Consider the following 16564-nt stretch of genomic DNA (forward strand, 5'->3'; position numbering starts at 1 on the left):
CTATACTCAGTATCCTGTAATAACCTATAAAGCAAAAGAATCTGAGAAAGGATATATATATATACACATATATGTGTATATATATATATGGTGTAACTGAATCACTCTGCTGTACACCTGAAACACTGAAAATCAACTAGACTTCAATTTAAAAAAAAAAAAAAATAGAAGGCCAGTTCAGCCAGGCCACATGGGGCTGTGGAAGCCTTGGTAAGGAATTTGGATTTTACACTCAGTGAAATATAAAGTTCTGAAAAGAATAGTGAAATGGTTTGATCTTGTGTGTTGAAAGAATTACCGTGGCTACTCTGTTGAGGATAACATATAGGGCCACAAGGGTAGAAACGGGATGACCTGTTAGGAGGTGAACCCAAGATTCCAACAAGGCTTTGTGGTGGCTTCACCCAGGGTAGGAGCAATGGAGACAGTGACAAGCAGTCAGAGGCTGGATGTATTCTGAAGGTACAGTGAACAAGATTTCTTGACGAACTGGACATGGATAACGAGAGAAGTCAAGGATGACTCCAAGGTTTCTCAACTGAGAAAACGGAAGGACAGAGCCGTCATCAACTGAGATGGAGAAAGCTGCGGCGGGGGACAGGTTGGAAGGAAAGAAAAGCAGTTGAGTACTAGACATGATAAGTTTGAGACATTCAAGTAAAGGTATTAAAAAGGCAACTTTTATATTAACCTAGTTTACATGAGAGGTCTCTGCTGGAGATACAAACTCGAAACTGTCAGCACACAGCTGGTATTCAAAGCCATGGGACTGGTTGAGATCACTGAGTGAACGTAGATGAAGGGAAGGAGACCATCAGGAGGTTGGGGAGAAAAGGAGCCAGCAAAGGAAGCACAGAGGAATTTGTGAGGCAGGGAAGAAACCAAGTGTGGCATCCCCAAAGGCAAGCGTAAAAGACATTACAGAGGAGTCTCAAAGCCAGTGGTAGGTCAAACAAGATGCACAACATTGGCGACCTTGAAAGCATTCTCGGTGGAGGGGTGAGGGTGAGAGCCTGGCTGGGGTGGGTGTAAGAGACTGAAGAGAAGAACTAGAGATAAAACTGTTGGCAACTCTCTGCAAGTTCTGCTGCAAAACGAAGTGAAAACCTAGGGTTGGAGGTGATGGGGAAAGTAAAGTAAAAAAATTTGTTAAGGTTTCTTTAGTTTATTTTTGTTTTTTAAGGTGGGAGCAGTGTTTACATGCTGATGAACTGTTCATTTGTTTTTGCGTGTTTGTATACTGATGGTAAAAAGTGTATGAGAGGGAGGGCAGAACTCTTGGAACTTTAGCACTTAGCACGCAAGAGGGGGCCAGGTCTACTATGGTAATGGGATTGGCTTGTGTATGTGACAAATTTTTTAATGGTAACAGTCCAGAAGACAAAGTGTACAATATTCAAGTGGTGGTGTGAGTATGCAAGTGTGTGAAATTTGTTTTCAAAATAAGCCATTCTATTATCTGTCACTATTACATAGGGATTATATAGGTATCTATAGACTTAATCACAAGGTCTTCTTCCCTCACGACCAAAAACTATGGCAGTGTCTTCCTTTGGTAAGTGCATTACTACTGGTAATGTAATTTAATAGGTCTCTATATGCTGATGAGACCTTGGCACACTCTGGTTATATACAGGCTTTGTGCCTATAACATGCCAGCTAGTCAGGTCTCTAAGGCAAGGTAGTTAAAAGGACAGGGAAAGGGAAGACTCAAAGAAAGTAAGTTAAGAAAACTTTCTGGAAGAGCGCCGAGTCCCCTCATCAAGTACTGGCTTGGCCAAAAAGTTCGTTCGGGTTTTTCCGTAGCGGAAAATACAAGGGAAAAGGGGGACTTTGTCAGGTGTATTTACAACCTGCTTACTAGAACCCCATTACTACTCTGGAAACTTCCAAATATATAAGAATCCCATAAACCATGAAGAAATACATAAAGTGTAAAGTATTATTAATAGTGATAGTAATAAAAAGCTTACGGGATTCAAGGGATATTATAATTTCAGTAATGGATTTAAACGTTAATACTGGGTTAAGAAGATCTCTGTCAGGACTAAAACTGCTGCTCTCTTTCTGTGCTCTTGGCATGTGGTTCCTCCCCTCCCCCGATAATCAAAACCTACTTTAGGTTTCTTTAAATTAAAACTCCACTGTATCTTCCTAACACTACAGAATTGTCTAATTAAAAACCAAATCAAGATTTCAGTATGTAAAAACCCAAAAGCTCCATACAGACCATAGGATTATCATTAGAAATTTTAAAAAATGAACTGCCAGATACTATATCCCGGAAAAGATGCTCTATTACTCACTTTTAATCCAGCTGCATAACCCACTGGTTGTGGGGCAATGCTGGACTGCCCAGCTTCCCCTATCACCACAGCTAAGCCGAAGACCTCCTGGAAGGCATCTCGGACAGCGGCAACTTTTACTTCTTTATTTGAGGTCACTACAATGTCCAGTTCACCTCCGGATTCTACAAAGACCAGAAGAAAATTTCAATTCCAAATTAAAATAATGAAATTCTCATAATTACTACCATGCACTAACATTTTATTACATAATTACTCTTAACCTGGCAAAACAATGCAAGCTATAGATTACCTTTTTATTGGCCGAGGAAACTGAGGCTGATAAGGTCTCACCCAAGGTAACACAGCTACTTAGCAATGATGTCAGGACTCAGATCTAGGTCTGTATCTTTTCACTACACTGCCTGATGCAAGCAGACACATTTCACCCTGTCATCTAATGGCATCTTACTCTGAGATTTCTCAAGAAAGCTGTTTGTACTGTGAAATATTTTGCCCTAGAAACAATGCTTTTCCTCAGTTAAGTATCTTTTGGAACAGCTGAAAATATTTTCCAAATATCTGGGCTTTTTATTATGGATTTCTTTTTTCCTGATTGAAACAATGTTCCACAGATTCCATCTTTACTGGAATTTCTTAAATTATTAAAACCTAAAAGCAAGGGTTACCATAGGAAAGAAGAGGAAGACTACATGTTTTTCTTTTTTTTTTTCTCCACGTGGGACATATCTCTTAACCCTATCTAGCTAAGTACTGTTCCATTAGGCTTCAGCTCAAAAAGCTTTTCGGTTTTTTGTGATGACTCATGCCACTTTTAATGATTATAAAGGGAGAGCTAATCAAAAAAATGTTGAAACTGTGTTAAAGTCCATTTCTAATAGTTCTTGTGCTTTCTTGATACATTTGAAATTGTTATGGTGATTTCTAAAATATTTATATAAAAACATGGTAAGTTTTACTAGAGTTTTGTTAGACCCAAATGGTCTCGTTTTTGCTGCCTGTCAATAGCTTTTTCACACTCAGTATTACTGCTTTTTATAGGTGATGAAGATTATATGTTATTATATCTTCTAATAATAGAAATTTATTTTGTATCTTTCTCTCCCCGTTTTATTTTCCTTTTTCTGGAGGTCATGCAGAGTACTGGCCTGGGAAAAGTCTTTGGTTTGAGTCCTGATTTTATCACTTACTAGCTTCGGTACCTTGGGGAAGTCACTGAGCTTGTTTCCTCACAGAAAAGTTCCTGCCACCTCACAGGGCTTGCTCTAAGGATTAAATAAGGTAATTGATTTCACCATCTAACACAGTACCCATTAAAACAACAAGAGCTCCAAAAATACTAATTCCTTTCTTTTTCTCACTAAAAATAAGAGCTTGTGAAGAGAAGAAAATATATACTGCATTAATTATGTCAAACTTGATTATTATGAATATATGAAATCAGTATATATGGTAGGGCCCAATTTCTAAACCCTGGCAATTACAAACACAGAACAATTCAGCTGAGTTAATTCTTTGATTCAATTTTCCACTTAAAGGGAAGCAAAGAAGCTAAGTGTTAGCTCCACCACGTTGTGTAACCTAGGATAATAATAAAGCTCTCTGAACACAAGTTCCTCATCTAAAACTTAAGAAAAATAACACCTAGCTTGCAGAGCTCTTATGGGAATTAGTATCTGGCAGATCAAGCATTTAATAAATGGTGCTTATCATTATTAGGTCTTGCCCTTTGACATTTACTAGACAATTACCAACAGACTCAAGACTTATGAAAGCTACTGACTTTTTATTGCTACTGAAAATCTCTGTTCAAGTACCTGGTGCATAGCTTTGGCCACTAAATTGTTATCTTCAACAGAATTACTAATAATTGGTCACAAATCCTGCTAAAAGATTATGTTATTTCACTTACTGGATATGTACATAAAAAATTAATCCTCCAGTTAACCGTCTGGAGGATTCTTGGTAATGAGGGTTCAAAGGTGATTACAGTAGCTTTCCCAACAAATCTAGTAATGACATATTATTAGTAAATAGATTAACAGCCTATAAAAATTTTATTCCTGAGTTACACATAAACACATTTAATTAAAATAGATAACTGGAGAAATGTCAAAACCAAATATGAACAAAGCAACACTTCAAATGTCAGCAATGAATGGTAAAATTCATATAAAGCAACACTAACCATATTCATAATTAAAATCAGTAAGTATACTAATAATTCAAATCATTTTTACTCCTCCAAAGTTCATTCTGGGAAGTTTTCAAAATTTATTTAATGGTGACTAAGAAAAAGATGAATTAAAAGTATCAAAACCAAGACTGACAATCAATGTGAGAATATAGGAGGATTTTCACTAATTACAAGACCTGTGGGATTACACTCAGTGGCTGACATGAGCACATACTTTATATGGCAGATGCTGCTCTATTTTATGTACATACTGATATATGGAGCCATGCCAGGGTCCAGCGTTGTAATCATACTTTCTACTGAATGTTTTGTTTTATCAAGCACAGATTTCACCATAGGGTTCCCAGCCACACCCTGCACAGAACAAATTCACATTTAAATACTCATTCTAAGCAAAGAACACCATGATTACCGGATGGTGAGGAAAAAAAAAATTTTTTTTAAGTTTCCAATGCATTGCAGACCTATACTTTTGTCAAATATAAGAAAACTAAGGTTATGGTAATGTCAAATTGCTATGAAATTTCAAAATGCTTCCTCTCAATTTCTCTTCTCATCTCATCATAGATTGACAGCAATCTACTGACCCCACTTCGAGCAACACTGGCCTGGGAAGTATGTTTACTGCATATATATGTATGTGTGTATGTATATATGTTTATTTCATTTCTATGTATACCTATATTTTTATTTCATTTCATTACTATTTATTTATCTATATAAAAGACTAGGCAAAACTCGTCCATCAAGGTCCCAAATAAAGACTGCAATTGGATGTCTCTGAAGACTCATATTTTGTTCCCTAATATAAAAATAAAAACAGTAAAAACATTTCTTATCTTTATTTCCCAGAGTTACTTATTACCTTAATATATAATACTCTGTTCTATGAAAGTTTCTTTTTTCCTACTTCCTATTTGTTTTGTTCCCAAATTCTCCCTTTTAATAAAGCCAGACCTAGTCCTCTGAATTCCTAAAACCACACTATTAGACAGAAGGAACCAGATCTGAGTATTTCCTTCCATCTATGCTTCTTCCACAGTCAAAGAGACTTAGAGATGGCATCTGGCTAACAGGCCATGATTCCACCTGTCCCAACCTACTACTAAACTAAGGAGATTCAGAAAAACAGATGAGTTCATAACACTGATATTTAAGACTGTCCACCCATCTTATGCTGAATATTAGAAGAGTTATTTACAAGATCTGTAGGGTTGAACTGAGTATTACAACTGGTAACTGACATGCTGACACATGCTCTTAACGAGGAAAAGAAGTGACAGTCTCTACATAAAGAAGACCTTTAAAAAGCACAAAGTGATATAAAGAAGCAAGCTTAGAAAAATGCCATCTTTCTGATACATAAAACTCAAACGCTGTAAATCAGTTTAACCAGCTACCAATTTAAAAATATGTTTAACATGTAATTAAATTGCAGCCAAACCCTCAGAATATTGAGGGGAACTTGACAAAGCGATTCTAAAATTCATTAAGAAAAATAAATAGAAAAGACCAGCAAAGAAAAATTTTGAAAACAGCAAACTTACACAACCAAATGCTGATCTGCCTTTATGAATGCAGAGACTCAGAACTGACTTTTCTATCTGACTCATCTATGAATACTCTTCATCCCCACCTCAGCACAGAGTAGGCTTTCAATAAATATTGGTGTAATAAATAAACAGTTACAATAATTAAAATAGTGTGGTACTGTTGCAAGGACAGGCAAAGCAGTGAAATAAAATACAGAGTGCAGAAACTGAGGTTAACACACAATTTAGTAACTAAGGTAAAGGTAACATATCAAATCACTGGGATATGATTTTGGAACAGTCGATTAAGTGGTTGGAAAAAAATTAAGTTTGATTTCTACCTCATATAATATAGTAAAGTAAGTATCAGCTATATCAACTTCGTAAGTAAAAAAAATGAAACCACAAGAAAATTAGAAGAAATCATAAAAAAATAATTATCATATAATACAGTAGGTAAATGTGATTTTTAACATTTAAAAAAAATGAAAAAAAAATTGATAGAGATGACTCCCCAAAATTAAAAGGCTTTGTGTCAATAAAGCATAATAAAGTTGAAATGTAAGATAAAAATGGAGGCTACTGCAACATATGATAGCATATAATAAAATATTCTTCTTACATTAAGTTCTTATCAATTCATTAAAAAAGAAAATCATCCCAATTCAAAACTGAGCAAAGAACATGAATACAGACTTCACAAAATAAAAATACAAATGGCCAAAAATCACATTAAATAAAGTTCAAATTGAGTAACAAAGAAATGCAAATTTAAACAAGGTATTATTTTTTTGCCTATCAAATTAGAAAATACTACATTTCAATTAATAAAATCACTGCTGGCAAATGAATGATGTTATGACAGTGTATCTTGGTATAACCTTCCTGGAGAGCAATATGTATCAGTAATTTTTAAAATGTCCACACTGACATTTACCAAGAATTAACTCTGATAAAACAGAGATGCACATAAAGATTGGCATACAAGAGTGCTCATCACAATTTAATTAATAAGAATTAAATTAGAAAATGCCAATAACAGGTAAGTGAAATAAAACATGGGAAATAAATGCAATGACATGTTGGGCAAAGTAGCCTGAAGAATTATAGCTGGGAAGATATTCATGATACACGCTAGGTAGACAAACAAAAGACACAAAATTGTGTCCACGTGTCACTACTCCAGTTTGCTTTTCACTAAAAAAGAGATACATTTACATAGATATGCGCATCCAAAAGACAGAGGAACTATAGAAAAAGTGTAATAAGAATAAAAGGTATTTTAATTTTTCCTTACACCTCTTTGTATTTTCAAAATTCTCTCTAATGAATATCTGTTAGTTTTATAATTAAAATATTAAACGTGATTTTTAAAGTAAACACCCCTTACCTTAATAAAACCCCAGAGTCCACCAGCAGATGCTTCATCCTGCCCTCTACCAATTCTAGGATCTTCTTGCTGCTCTGGAAAAGTTATGGCTGATGCGGTTCCAGTTCCCTGTGCCAGAGACGTCAAACCAGCTTGCTGAGTAATGGGAGTTGGCAAAATACCTAGTTAATGGCAAAAATGTTAATATATGTAATTTATTCCATAAACTATTTCCTATAAAAAGAAGATACAACATATGAGATGAGTAGTTCAAAACAGCTTTAATAATGTAACTATATACTCAGGCATTTCAACACTGAGATATGAGCTCAAAGAATCACCTAAACCTTTATAAAATATACAAAATTCCAAAAAAAATAAAATAAAATAAAACAAAATAAAATAAAATATACAAAATTCCAAAGAAGAAATTTCTTTCCCTCTTCATAAGCTTACACCAAGTGCCCTGAAAATGGACAGAAAATATACATCCAAAAGTACTTCATGTTTGCCCTATGAGCACTTGGATGCAGACAGCTACAGTTTGAATCTCTTTAAAGCATAAAAATAGCTGATATGAGCACTCAAGCCCATCATACAAAAAGCATGTAAAAATTAGTAAACATATCCACATACCCTATTTTAACTCAAAAAAAATCCACATACACTTGGGTGTCATACTTGTACTCTCGAAAAATTTTTATTTGTTAAGGTAGACAAGCCAAGTTGGATTATAAAATCACAAAAAAATTGTTTCTTTTCCTAAAATGAGAAACAATAGGCAGAATATGACAGGATGAAGTTTTGATATTGATTTCCAATAACCATTCCTGGGAAGTCGAAAAAGTAGGTGTAACTGACCTAGAAAATAAAATAGTCCAATTCCACCAACTCATGGCACATACACTTATTTGTTTTTGAACTTTTACCTGGCTAAATAAAACTACTCCCTGGACCATTCAGTCCTAATAATTTTTTAAGTAAAGCTTTTAAAAAAACTCTCAGACTTCACCTTGATGTTTCTCTATAACTGCACAAAATGTTAGGACAAAAGTTTCAAATTCTGTCTGACATTCCACATACTAATCATGTACTAAGTTTTATATCATATAAAAATCATATATTAAGTAACATCAGCTTTATTTAAATAATTTAAATGAAAACAGGAAGCTCTGGAGATCAAGGAAAAGGGAATGAAACATTCATGCACAGTAACAGGACCCCTCATACACTGCTGGTGAGAAAGTAAAATGGTGCAGCTGCTTTGGAAAATAGTCTGGTAGTTGTTCAGAAGTCAGCAATTCTGACATGCACCCCAGTGTTCACAGCACAGCACTATTTACAACAGCCAAGACATGGAAGCAACCTGAATGTCCATCGACAAATGAATGGAGATATATATATATATATATATATACACACACACACACACACACACACACACACACACATATACAATGGAACGTTACTCAGCCATAAAAAAGAATGAAATACTGCCATTTGCAGCAACATGGATGTACCTAGAGATTATCATACTAAGTGAAGTAAGTCAGACAAAGACAAGTATCATATGGTATCACTTATATGTGGAATCTAAAAAACGGTGCAAATGAACTTATTTACAAAACAGAAATAGACTCACAGACATACAAAAAAACCTTATGGTTATCAAAGGAGAAGGAGGTGGGTAAATTAGGAGTTTGGGATCAACAGATACACACTACTATATATAAAACAGATAAACAACAAGGACCTACTGTATAGCACACGGAACTCTACTCAATATCTTGTAATAATCTATAATGGAAAAGAATCTGAAAAAGAATATAGATATATGTATAACTGAATAACTATGCTGTACACCTGAAACTAACACAATGTTATAAAGCAACTATACTTCAGTTAAAAAAAAAAAAACCCTCCAGGAAAAAAAAAGTCAGCAATTCTGCACCTAGGTATAAACCCAAGAGAAATGAAAACGTGTTCACATAAAACCTTGCACACAAAGGTTCACAGAATCAGTATTCACAATAGGCAAAAAGTGCAAACAACCCAACAGTTTATCAACTGATGAAATGCATAAACACAACGTGGTATATCCATACAATGGAATATTATTCAGTCTTAAAAGGGAAGTTCTGACACATGCTACAACATGGATGAATCTTGAAAATATTACACTAAGTCACAAAAGACACATATTATGAGTCCATTTATATGAACTGTTCAAAATAAGCAAATTCATAGAAACAGAAAGTAGATTAGTGGTTCTGAGGGCCATGAGGATTGGGAGGAAGTAGGGAGTGACAGCTAACAGGTATGGGGTTTCTTTGGGGCTGATTAAAAGGTTCTAAAATTGATTTTGGTGATGGCTGCACAACTCGATAAACACAGTAACAACTATTAAACTGTACACATGAAAGGGTTGAATTGTATGTGAATTATACCTTAATAAAGCTGTTTAAAAAAAAATAAAACATTCACCATAACCACTTGTTTCAAAGTTATCAGTGAGAGAGAGAATTACCTGTCACCGGAGGTGCAGAAAAAGACGGCATCAGGGGTGTCTGGGGAGCTCTTCCTGCATGTCCTCGTGTAATGTCATAGGCTGAGCCGACAGAGAATCCTGATGTGGGAGGACCCGAAGCGGGGGCAGATAAGAGAGTGTTTGGGGCAGAAGTGGAAGGTGGGAAGTGGGATAAAGGAGGGTTACTGAAGGCAGCAGCAGTTGGTGGAGAAACATGAGGTGGTAAAGAGGTAATGAGTGGAGGACCAGAAGGAACCGGTGAAGGAGGCACAAAGGGCAAGGGTGGCGAAGGCCTCACAGGAGGCAGGGACTGCTGAGGGGTGGAGAAAGTGTGTGGCGGCGGGGGCTGCACAGAGGACACGCTTGGAGAAGAGAAAGCGCTGGCCGCAGCTAGAAAAAGGAGCGCAGGAAAAAGTGCGTCAGTGAAATGTTTTTCACTTAGTTTTCAAAGTGTCTCATTACTGTCTTCTTGGAAAATTTTAAAATTTAACAGACCCTATCCCAAGAGTTATTTTTAAATGTGTGATGTGAAATATATGACTATGACCGAGTGCAAATGACTTTCAACTCCCATCAGTAAAAGCAGCAGATATGTAAAATTAAGTTATGGTATTGCAGACCTTTGTGTTTTTGTTTGTTTTGATGTGCTTTTAATAAAATAAAGCCGTTTTTCATCCCTGCTGATATGAGCATAAAACCTCACAATTTAAGGCTCAAACTTTGGTCAGAAGGTTAATCACCACAAAGTCACAGAACATTAGACAAAGCTAACACATACTTTTTAGGATATCTCTGTCATAACAAAGAAGATTTCTAGTCAGTATGAACATAAAAAATGAAAGTTAGGATAAAGCAAAACATATATGTTTTCTGTCTTTGGGCTTAAATTAAAAAAGGCTATCTCCCTTCATCCTGGCAAAGATTACAGAATTTTTAATATACAGGCACATCTCATTTTATTTTGCTCCACTTTACAAATTGAAGGGTTGTGGCAACCCTTGTGTGAAGCAAGTCTATCGGCACCATTTTTCCCAACAGCATTTGTTCTTCGTGTCTCTGTGTGACATTTTAGTAACGCTCACATTTCAAACTTTTTCATTATTATTATATTTGTTATGGTGATCTGTGATCTTTGATGTTACTAATGCAAAAAGATGACAACTCGCTAAAAGCTCAGATGATGATCAGCATTTTTAAGCAATACTTTAGCAAAGTTTTTACTTAAGGTACGTACATTCTTTTTTTTGACATAATATATTGCACACTTAACAGACTACAGTATAGTGTAACCATAGTTTTTATATGCACTGGGAAACAAAAAAATTCATGTGACTCACTTTATTGCAATATTCACTTTATTGTACTGGTCTGGAACTGAACTCACAGTATCTCTGAGGTATGCCTCTATGCCTTTTTTAAATGACTCTGAGAAAAGATAACAGTATCTTGACTAACCTCAAAACATACTGATGCTAGACAACTGCACGTACCTAAAGGGGCTGGGGGGGAAGACGGCTGTGCCGCTGTGGCAGCGACAGCCAGTCCTGCTGAACTTGGTGGAGGAGTCCCAGGTGGTGTTGTCTCTATTCCACTCTCTTCCATCATTTTTCTTCAATTACGGTAAAACTGTAAAAATATAATAAATATTACACAGTAATAAAAACTATATTTTTAAACCTTGTATAGTTAGAGAATAGTTTTTTAAAATAATCAACAGACAGATGTCTGTCTTTACTGTTTATAATGCCACTTATCTCCAGGTGAAGGGTTTGTCAAAATTCCTAATAGTCTGTGAGAATATTTAGCGTGCAAACAATCTGAGACATTTTCACACACCTAATCCATTACTGAGAAATAATTTTACGTTAACTAAGTAATTAATTACCCAATATATTTCAAATAGTAAATTAACTTAATTTCTGCCACATGGATGCATGGTAGATTTATATCTAGATTCCAGTCACTATTACTTTTAAAATAAAAATAAGTTATTTAAAGTATTCTTGAAACACTTCCTCTCTCATTAAGCAGTGTATGAGGGCTACTCCTGTTAACAGTAAAAAAAAATTTACTGTGTTCGATTCCCAGGTTTTCTTAGTCTACACTCTAAAATGTGCCCCATAATGGCTAAATGATATGTCTTGGGTTTTAGAAATTTTAACTGTAGCAAAAATGCCACTAGATAGCATTTTGACCTAACAGTCAAAAATGGGTTACAAAATGTGGGAAAACTTCCTTAAAAATTACAAATTTTCAAGCCTGCCTCAAGTATAAAATCAAAACTTCTAAACCTACCAAATTAAGTTTTTGAAGTTTTTACTCATTTAACAAATATTCAGTAACGGTCAACCACTTGCCAAGCACTGTACTGATGCCTCTGGAAATACAGTGTAAGCAAAACAAACGGGATACTTAAAGTCCGGTCCGGGAGACGGTCAAACAATGACAGCAACATAACAATGAACTATAGCCTGAATGATGTGCTCTGAGAGCAAGAACAACTCTGCTCGCTGGGAATACGGTTTTGACTTGCGGACAGAAAAGGGTTCCCCAAGGAAGTCACATATAAGCTGAGATCTGAGGGACGATCAGAATTTAATTAGGCAAGGGAAAGGAGCTAAAGAGGGCACATGCCAGAAAAAGTGAATACAGAGAAGGCATAAAGGCCCTGGAAGGTTGAGGGACACTGACACATTCAAGAAAACGCATGCAGCAGAAAGGAATAATGAGGACCGGAGACATGGAGAAGAACTCAGACTGCGCTGACACGTCTAAGCCAAATTAAAGAGCTGGGTCTTTTAAGAACAGAAACTCACTGTGGGGCATTCAAACTGGGAATGACACATTGGGTCTTTTCACTTTTTTAAAGAAATTTCAGATTCACAAGAAGATGCCAAAATAGAGCAGACTTCATGAGTACCTTAAACCCAGTTTCTGCCCATTATGGCATCCTACGTAACTAGACTACGGTGATAAAACCCAGGAAATTAACACTGGCACAATGCGAGTAACTGAACTACAGACCTTATTTGGATTTCACCTGTTTTTACATTCGTGTGTGTGTGTGTGTGTAGTTCTATGAAGTTTCATCATATGCACTGACTCATGTAGCTACCACCACAATCAGGACACAGAACTGTTCCATCACCCCAACGAAACTCCCACATGCTGCTCCTTGGTCACACCCTCTCATCAACGATAAGCTCTGGCAACCGACTGTTCTCTACCATTTTCTCATTTCATGAATGTTATGTAAATAGAATCATACAGCACACAACTTTCTGAGATTGGCTTTTTTCACTCCACAGAATGCTCTTAAGATCCATCCAAATTGTTGGATATATCAATGGTTGGTTCTTTATTGCTGAAGAGTATTCCATTTTATAGTTGTACCACTGTTTGCTTATCCATTTATTTGTTGAAGGACATTTAGGCGGATTCCAGCTTTTGGCCATTCATATTTGGGTTTTGGAAAAATTCCTCTGACCACAGTATGCAGTTTGTGCCTTAGGGCAGTCAGAGTAGATGCAGAGAGACCATTAAGAAGGATACAGAAGTAGTTCAAATAACGTCCTAGGTTAGTGATTCTCAAATGGGGAGTGGAGGAGGGTGATTCTGCCCCTCTCCCCCCAAGGGTCATTTGGCAATGTCTGGAGACATATTTGCTTGTCAGAACTAGGGGGTATTACTGGTATCTAGTAGGTAAAGGCTGGGGATACTGCTAAAAATCCTACAATGCACAGGATGCCTCCACAAGAAAGAGTTATCTGGCCCCAGACTAAAGTGATGATAGTGGAGATGGAGAGAGTGGATAGACTCAAGAAATGTTTAGGTGGTTAACACTCAGTGACTGACTGGATATGGGGTCCAGGAGGGGGAGAGGCATGACTTGCACAACTGGAGAGACGGTGGTGCCATTCAGTGAGACAGGGATCACTGGAGGAGGTCAAGGTGTATGTCCGACATCCTGGGAGAGGAGGGATTATGCAGTATTTAATACTGGACCTGCTAAGTTCAAGCTCCTTGAAACGTCCAAGTACTGGTGACTTGGTCTGCAGCTCAGCAACCACATAAATGCGGGCTTCATCAGTTTACTGATAGTCTCTAAAGCCATGTGCTGAAAAGAGATTCTATGAGAAGACCAGGAGAAAAAAGAAGATGGCCCAACGAACCCTTGAGGAAGAGCCCAGGAGGAAAAAAACAGCCTGCAGAGAAGAATGAAAGACCAGAAAGATAGGAAGAAAACCAGGAGGCTGTGGTGTCCAAAAGCCAGAGAAGAGTGTTTCAAGGTAGGAATGGGCAACAGTATCAAATGCTACAGAAAAGACAAATAGGATGATATATGAAAAAGTCAATAGATTTGCCAAACTGGAGATGAAACCTAGTGAGAGCCGTTTCCATAGGAGGAGTGGGGATAGAAGCCAATTTCAGCTGGACTGAGGTGTGAGGTGAAGCAAATGTGTACAGCACTTTCAAAAAGTTCTGTTGTGAATATAGAGGAAAGATCTATGGCAGTAAGTAGAAAACACGTATCCAGGGAAGCAAAATCCTTTCATTCAATACCTACAGACAAAGATAATCAGGGACAGAATGGCCTTCTGGGGACTTTATCACCCCCTGATAAAGCTACCTCTTTTCTTCATCTCATTTTTCTACTGGTTATTCATCTTCCTCCTACAGATGCTACCAATTCTCACAGTAATTAGTAGAAATCATATTTAAAGATAAAAATTAATGCATTTGCAAAAGAACCTGTACAATGCGTACAACCCATAAAATGGAATAATTGGGCAATTTCTTTCTGTCTTTAAAAGCCACACTATTTGAGAATTGGCTTAATGACAATATTGGGTAAATTTTGGATGCATAAACATACCTTTTACTAAAGAAAAGCTCTTGTGATAAAAGTAACAGCAAAATGTCAGAGTTGGTAAAGGTTCTAGTGCTCATTCTCGACACAAAAAGGATATTAATGTATCAGCATTCAACAAAAAGTGATGGGAAAAAAAGCGATGGAAATGGCTTGGAAAATTGAGTCCTCAGTCTCTGGACCGACCCTGATCTTCCAATTTGCTTGTGTCTTGGTTCTTCAGTTAAAAAAAGTAGGTGGTTACTTATAAAGATACAAGAAAAGGTTTGATAAATGTAAAAGCTTGTTAAAAGCGATTATTATTGTTGATTACCGGTTCAAAAGATAACCTCTACTACCCTTTAGTGAGCACTGCTACAGGAAGGTCTGAGTTTTGTCTCTGCATTCCCACTTCTTATCCCAAAATAACTTCCATAAACGTTCACTGACAAAATAGCAGCTGTACAGGGAAAAGACTGGAATGCCAAAATGCGTCACGTTCGCAGAAATCTACATGTTGTCTCTTAAAATAACTACTTGGAATGACAAAAACTCTCTTGGATTGGACAAATTCTGCCAATCTACAGAACAGGCTATCCGGCAAACTTGCCCGAAGCAGTTCCCAGGAACGAACAAAGAGACAGCACAGTCCAAAAGCCCTCTGGAGCGGCGCTAGGCACCGATGGGGGAACCCACGGGAAAGGAAGCTACATCCCATTGCCCGTCCCCGTTTGCTGACCTAGGAGTCTCCCAGGCGGTAGCGGCCTCTCCCCAAGCTCTGCCACGTCTCCAGGCCGCGCCGGGCCGAGCTAAGGTCAATGGGCTCCTGCCTCCTTATCTCCCCTCCGGCCAGCGCGGTGGAAGGTGGAGCCAAACAACCCGGGGCGCCGGCGCCGGTCCCGGAACTGGAGCAAAGTGCCGGATAAGACCCCCGGGCCGCACCCACCGTGTAAGCCGCGGCGGGAACAGCTTGCCTCTCGAAGCGCACCCTGAACCCTGCATGCACCCACGGGCCGCGCCCGGACTGCACGACGGCGTAACTCCCAAACTACCCTCGCTCTCGGGGCGCCTGCCGGCCCGCCCACCTCGCACCACGGCGCCCCTGGGCACCGGTTTGGGAGCCCGCGTCCCGTCCGGCCGCCCGCATGCACCCGCGTTACTGCCAGGCTGACGCTCACCTGCGGGCCGGAGACAGTGTCTGCGTGGCAGTGAAAAGCGCGTACTACGGAGGCTGAGCTGTAGGACTACGACTACGAGAAGACGAGCAAGATGCAGGAAACCGCTCGCCGCGCACGCCCCCGCCTCCAAGATGGCCACCGTAGGTGCACTTCCCTGCGCTGCCACGTCGGCCGCGCGCCGCCCCGCCCCGCGCCACGCCCCGTCTCGCTCGCCCGGAGCCCCGACCCGTGGCCGCAAATTTAACCTGCTGGAGTACTTGGGGCCAAAGATCCTCCTGCCCGCAGGGGTGGGTGCTGCCCAGCTCTAGGAGCATTCTGCAGCAGAGCTGCCCAACTTTCCACGCCGCAACCTCCGTACGCGAGAATGGAACCCTTGTTACCGGGTATAGCTCACTTACTCTGTGCCGTGGCCGCCCGCGGGGATGACGATGAACCAGCCCGGGTCGTCCAGTCCAGTCCCCGCCTCCAGGAAGGACCTTGCTCCGGAAACAGGAGACTTATCCTATGTATTTTCAAAGATTTCCAAATAATAGCGGTTGCATCAAGAAAGAGAGAGAGCACGGTGGCAGCTACCATACTGATTTCCCCCACAAAGTTCATGTATTA

General features: G+C 38.5%; 1 protein-coding gene across 5 annotated transcripts in view; it reads right to left on the reverse strand.

The window, feature by feature from the left end:
• PRRC1 (proline rich coiled-coil 1) overlaps positions 1-16317 on the reverse strand; it is a 43105-nt gene extending 26788 nt beyond the window's left edge. Inside the window, exons 1-7 of one of the 5 annotated variants that reach the window (XM_033405827.2) lie at positions 15959-16317; positions 14808-15018; positions 11422-11557; positions 9932-10321; positions 7426-7586; positions 4755-4857; positions 2307-2470 (exon numbers count right to left, since the gene is read on the reverse strand). In XM_033405827.2, the coding sequence (XP_033261718.1) occupies positions 2307-2470; positions 4755-4857; positions 7426-7586; positions 9932-10321; positions 11422-11536 (933 nt within the window). In that variant the 5' untranslated portion in view covers positions 11537-11557; positions 14808-15018; positions 15959-16317. Of the gene's footprint in view, positions 1-2306; positions 2471-4754; positions 4858-7425; positions 7587-9931; positions 10322-11421; positions 11558-14807; positions 15045-15519; positions 15667-15958 lie in introns of those variants that run through there. The other 4 variants (XM_033405826.2, XM_004279863.4, XM_033405828.2 and 1 more) reach the window with 4 other exon arrangements.
• Positions 16318-16564: the final 247 nt, after the last annotated feature.

This window comes from Orcinus orca, chromosome 3 (assembly GCF_937001465.1).
Source record: "Orcinus orca chromosome 3, mOrcOrc1.1, whole genome shotgun sequence".
Taxonomy (NCBI): Eukaryota; Metazoa; Chordata; class Mammalia; order Artiodactyla; family Delphinidae; genus Orcinus; species Orcinus orca.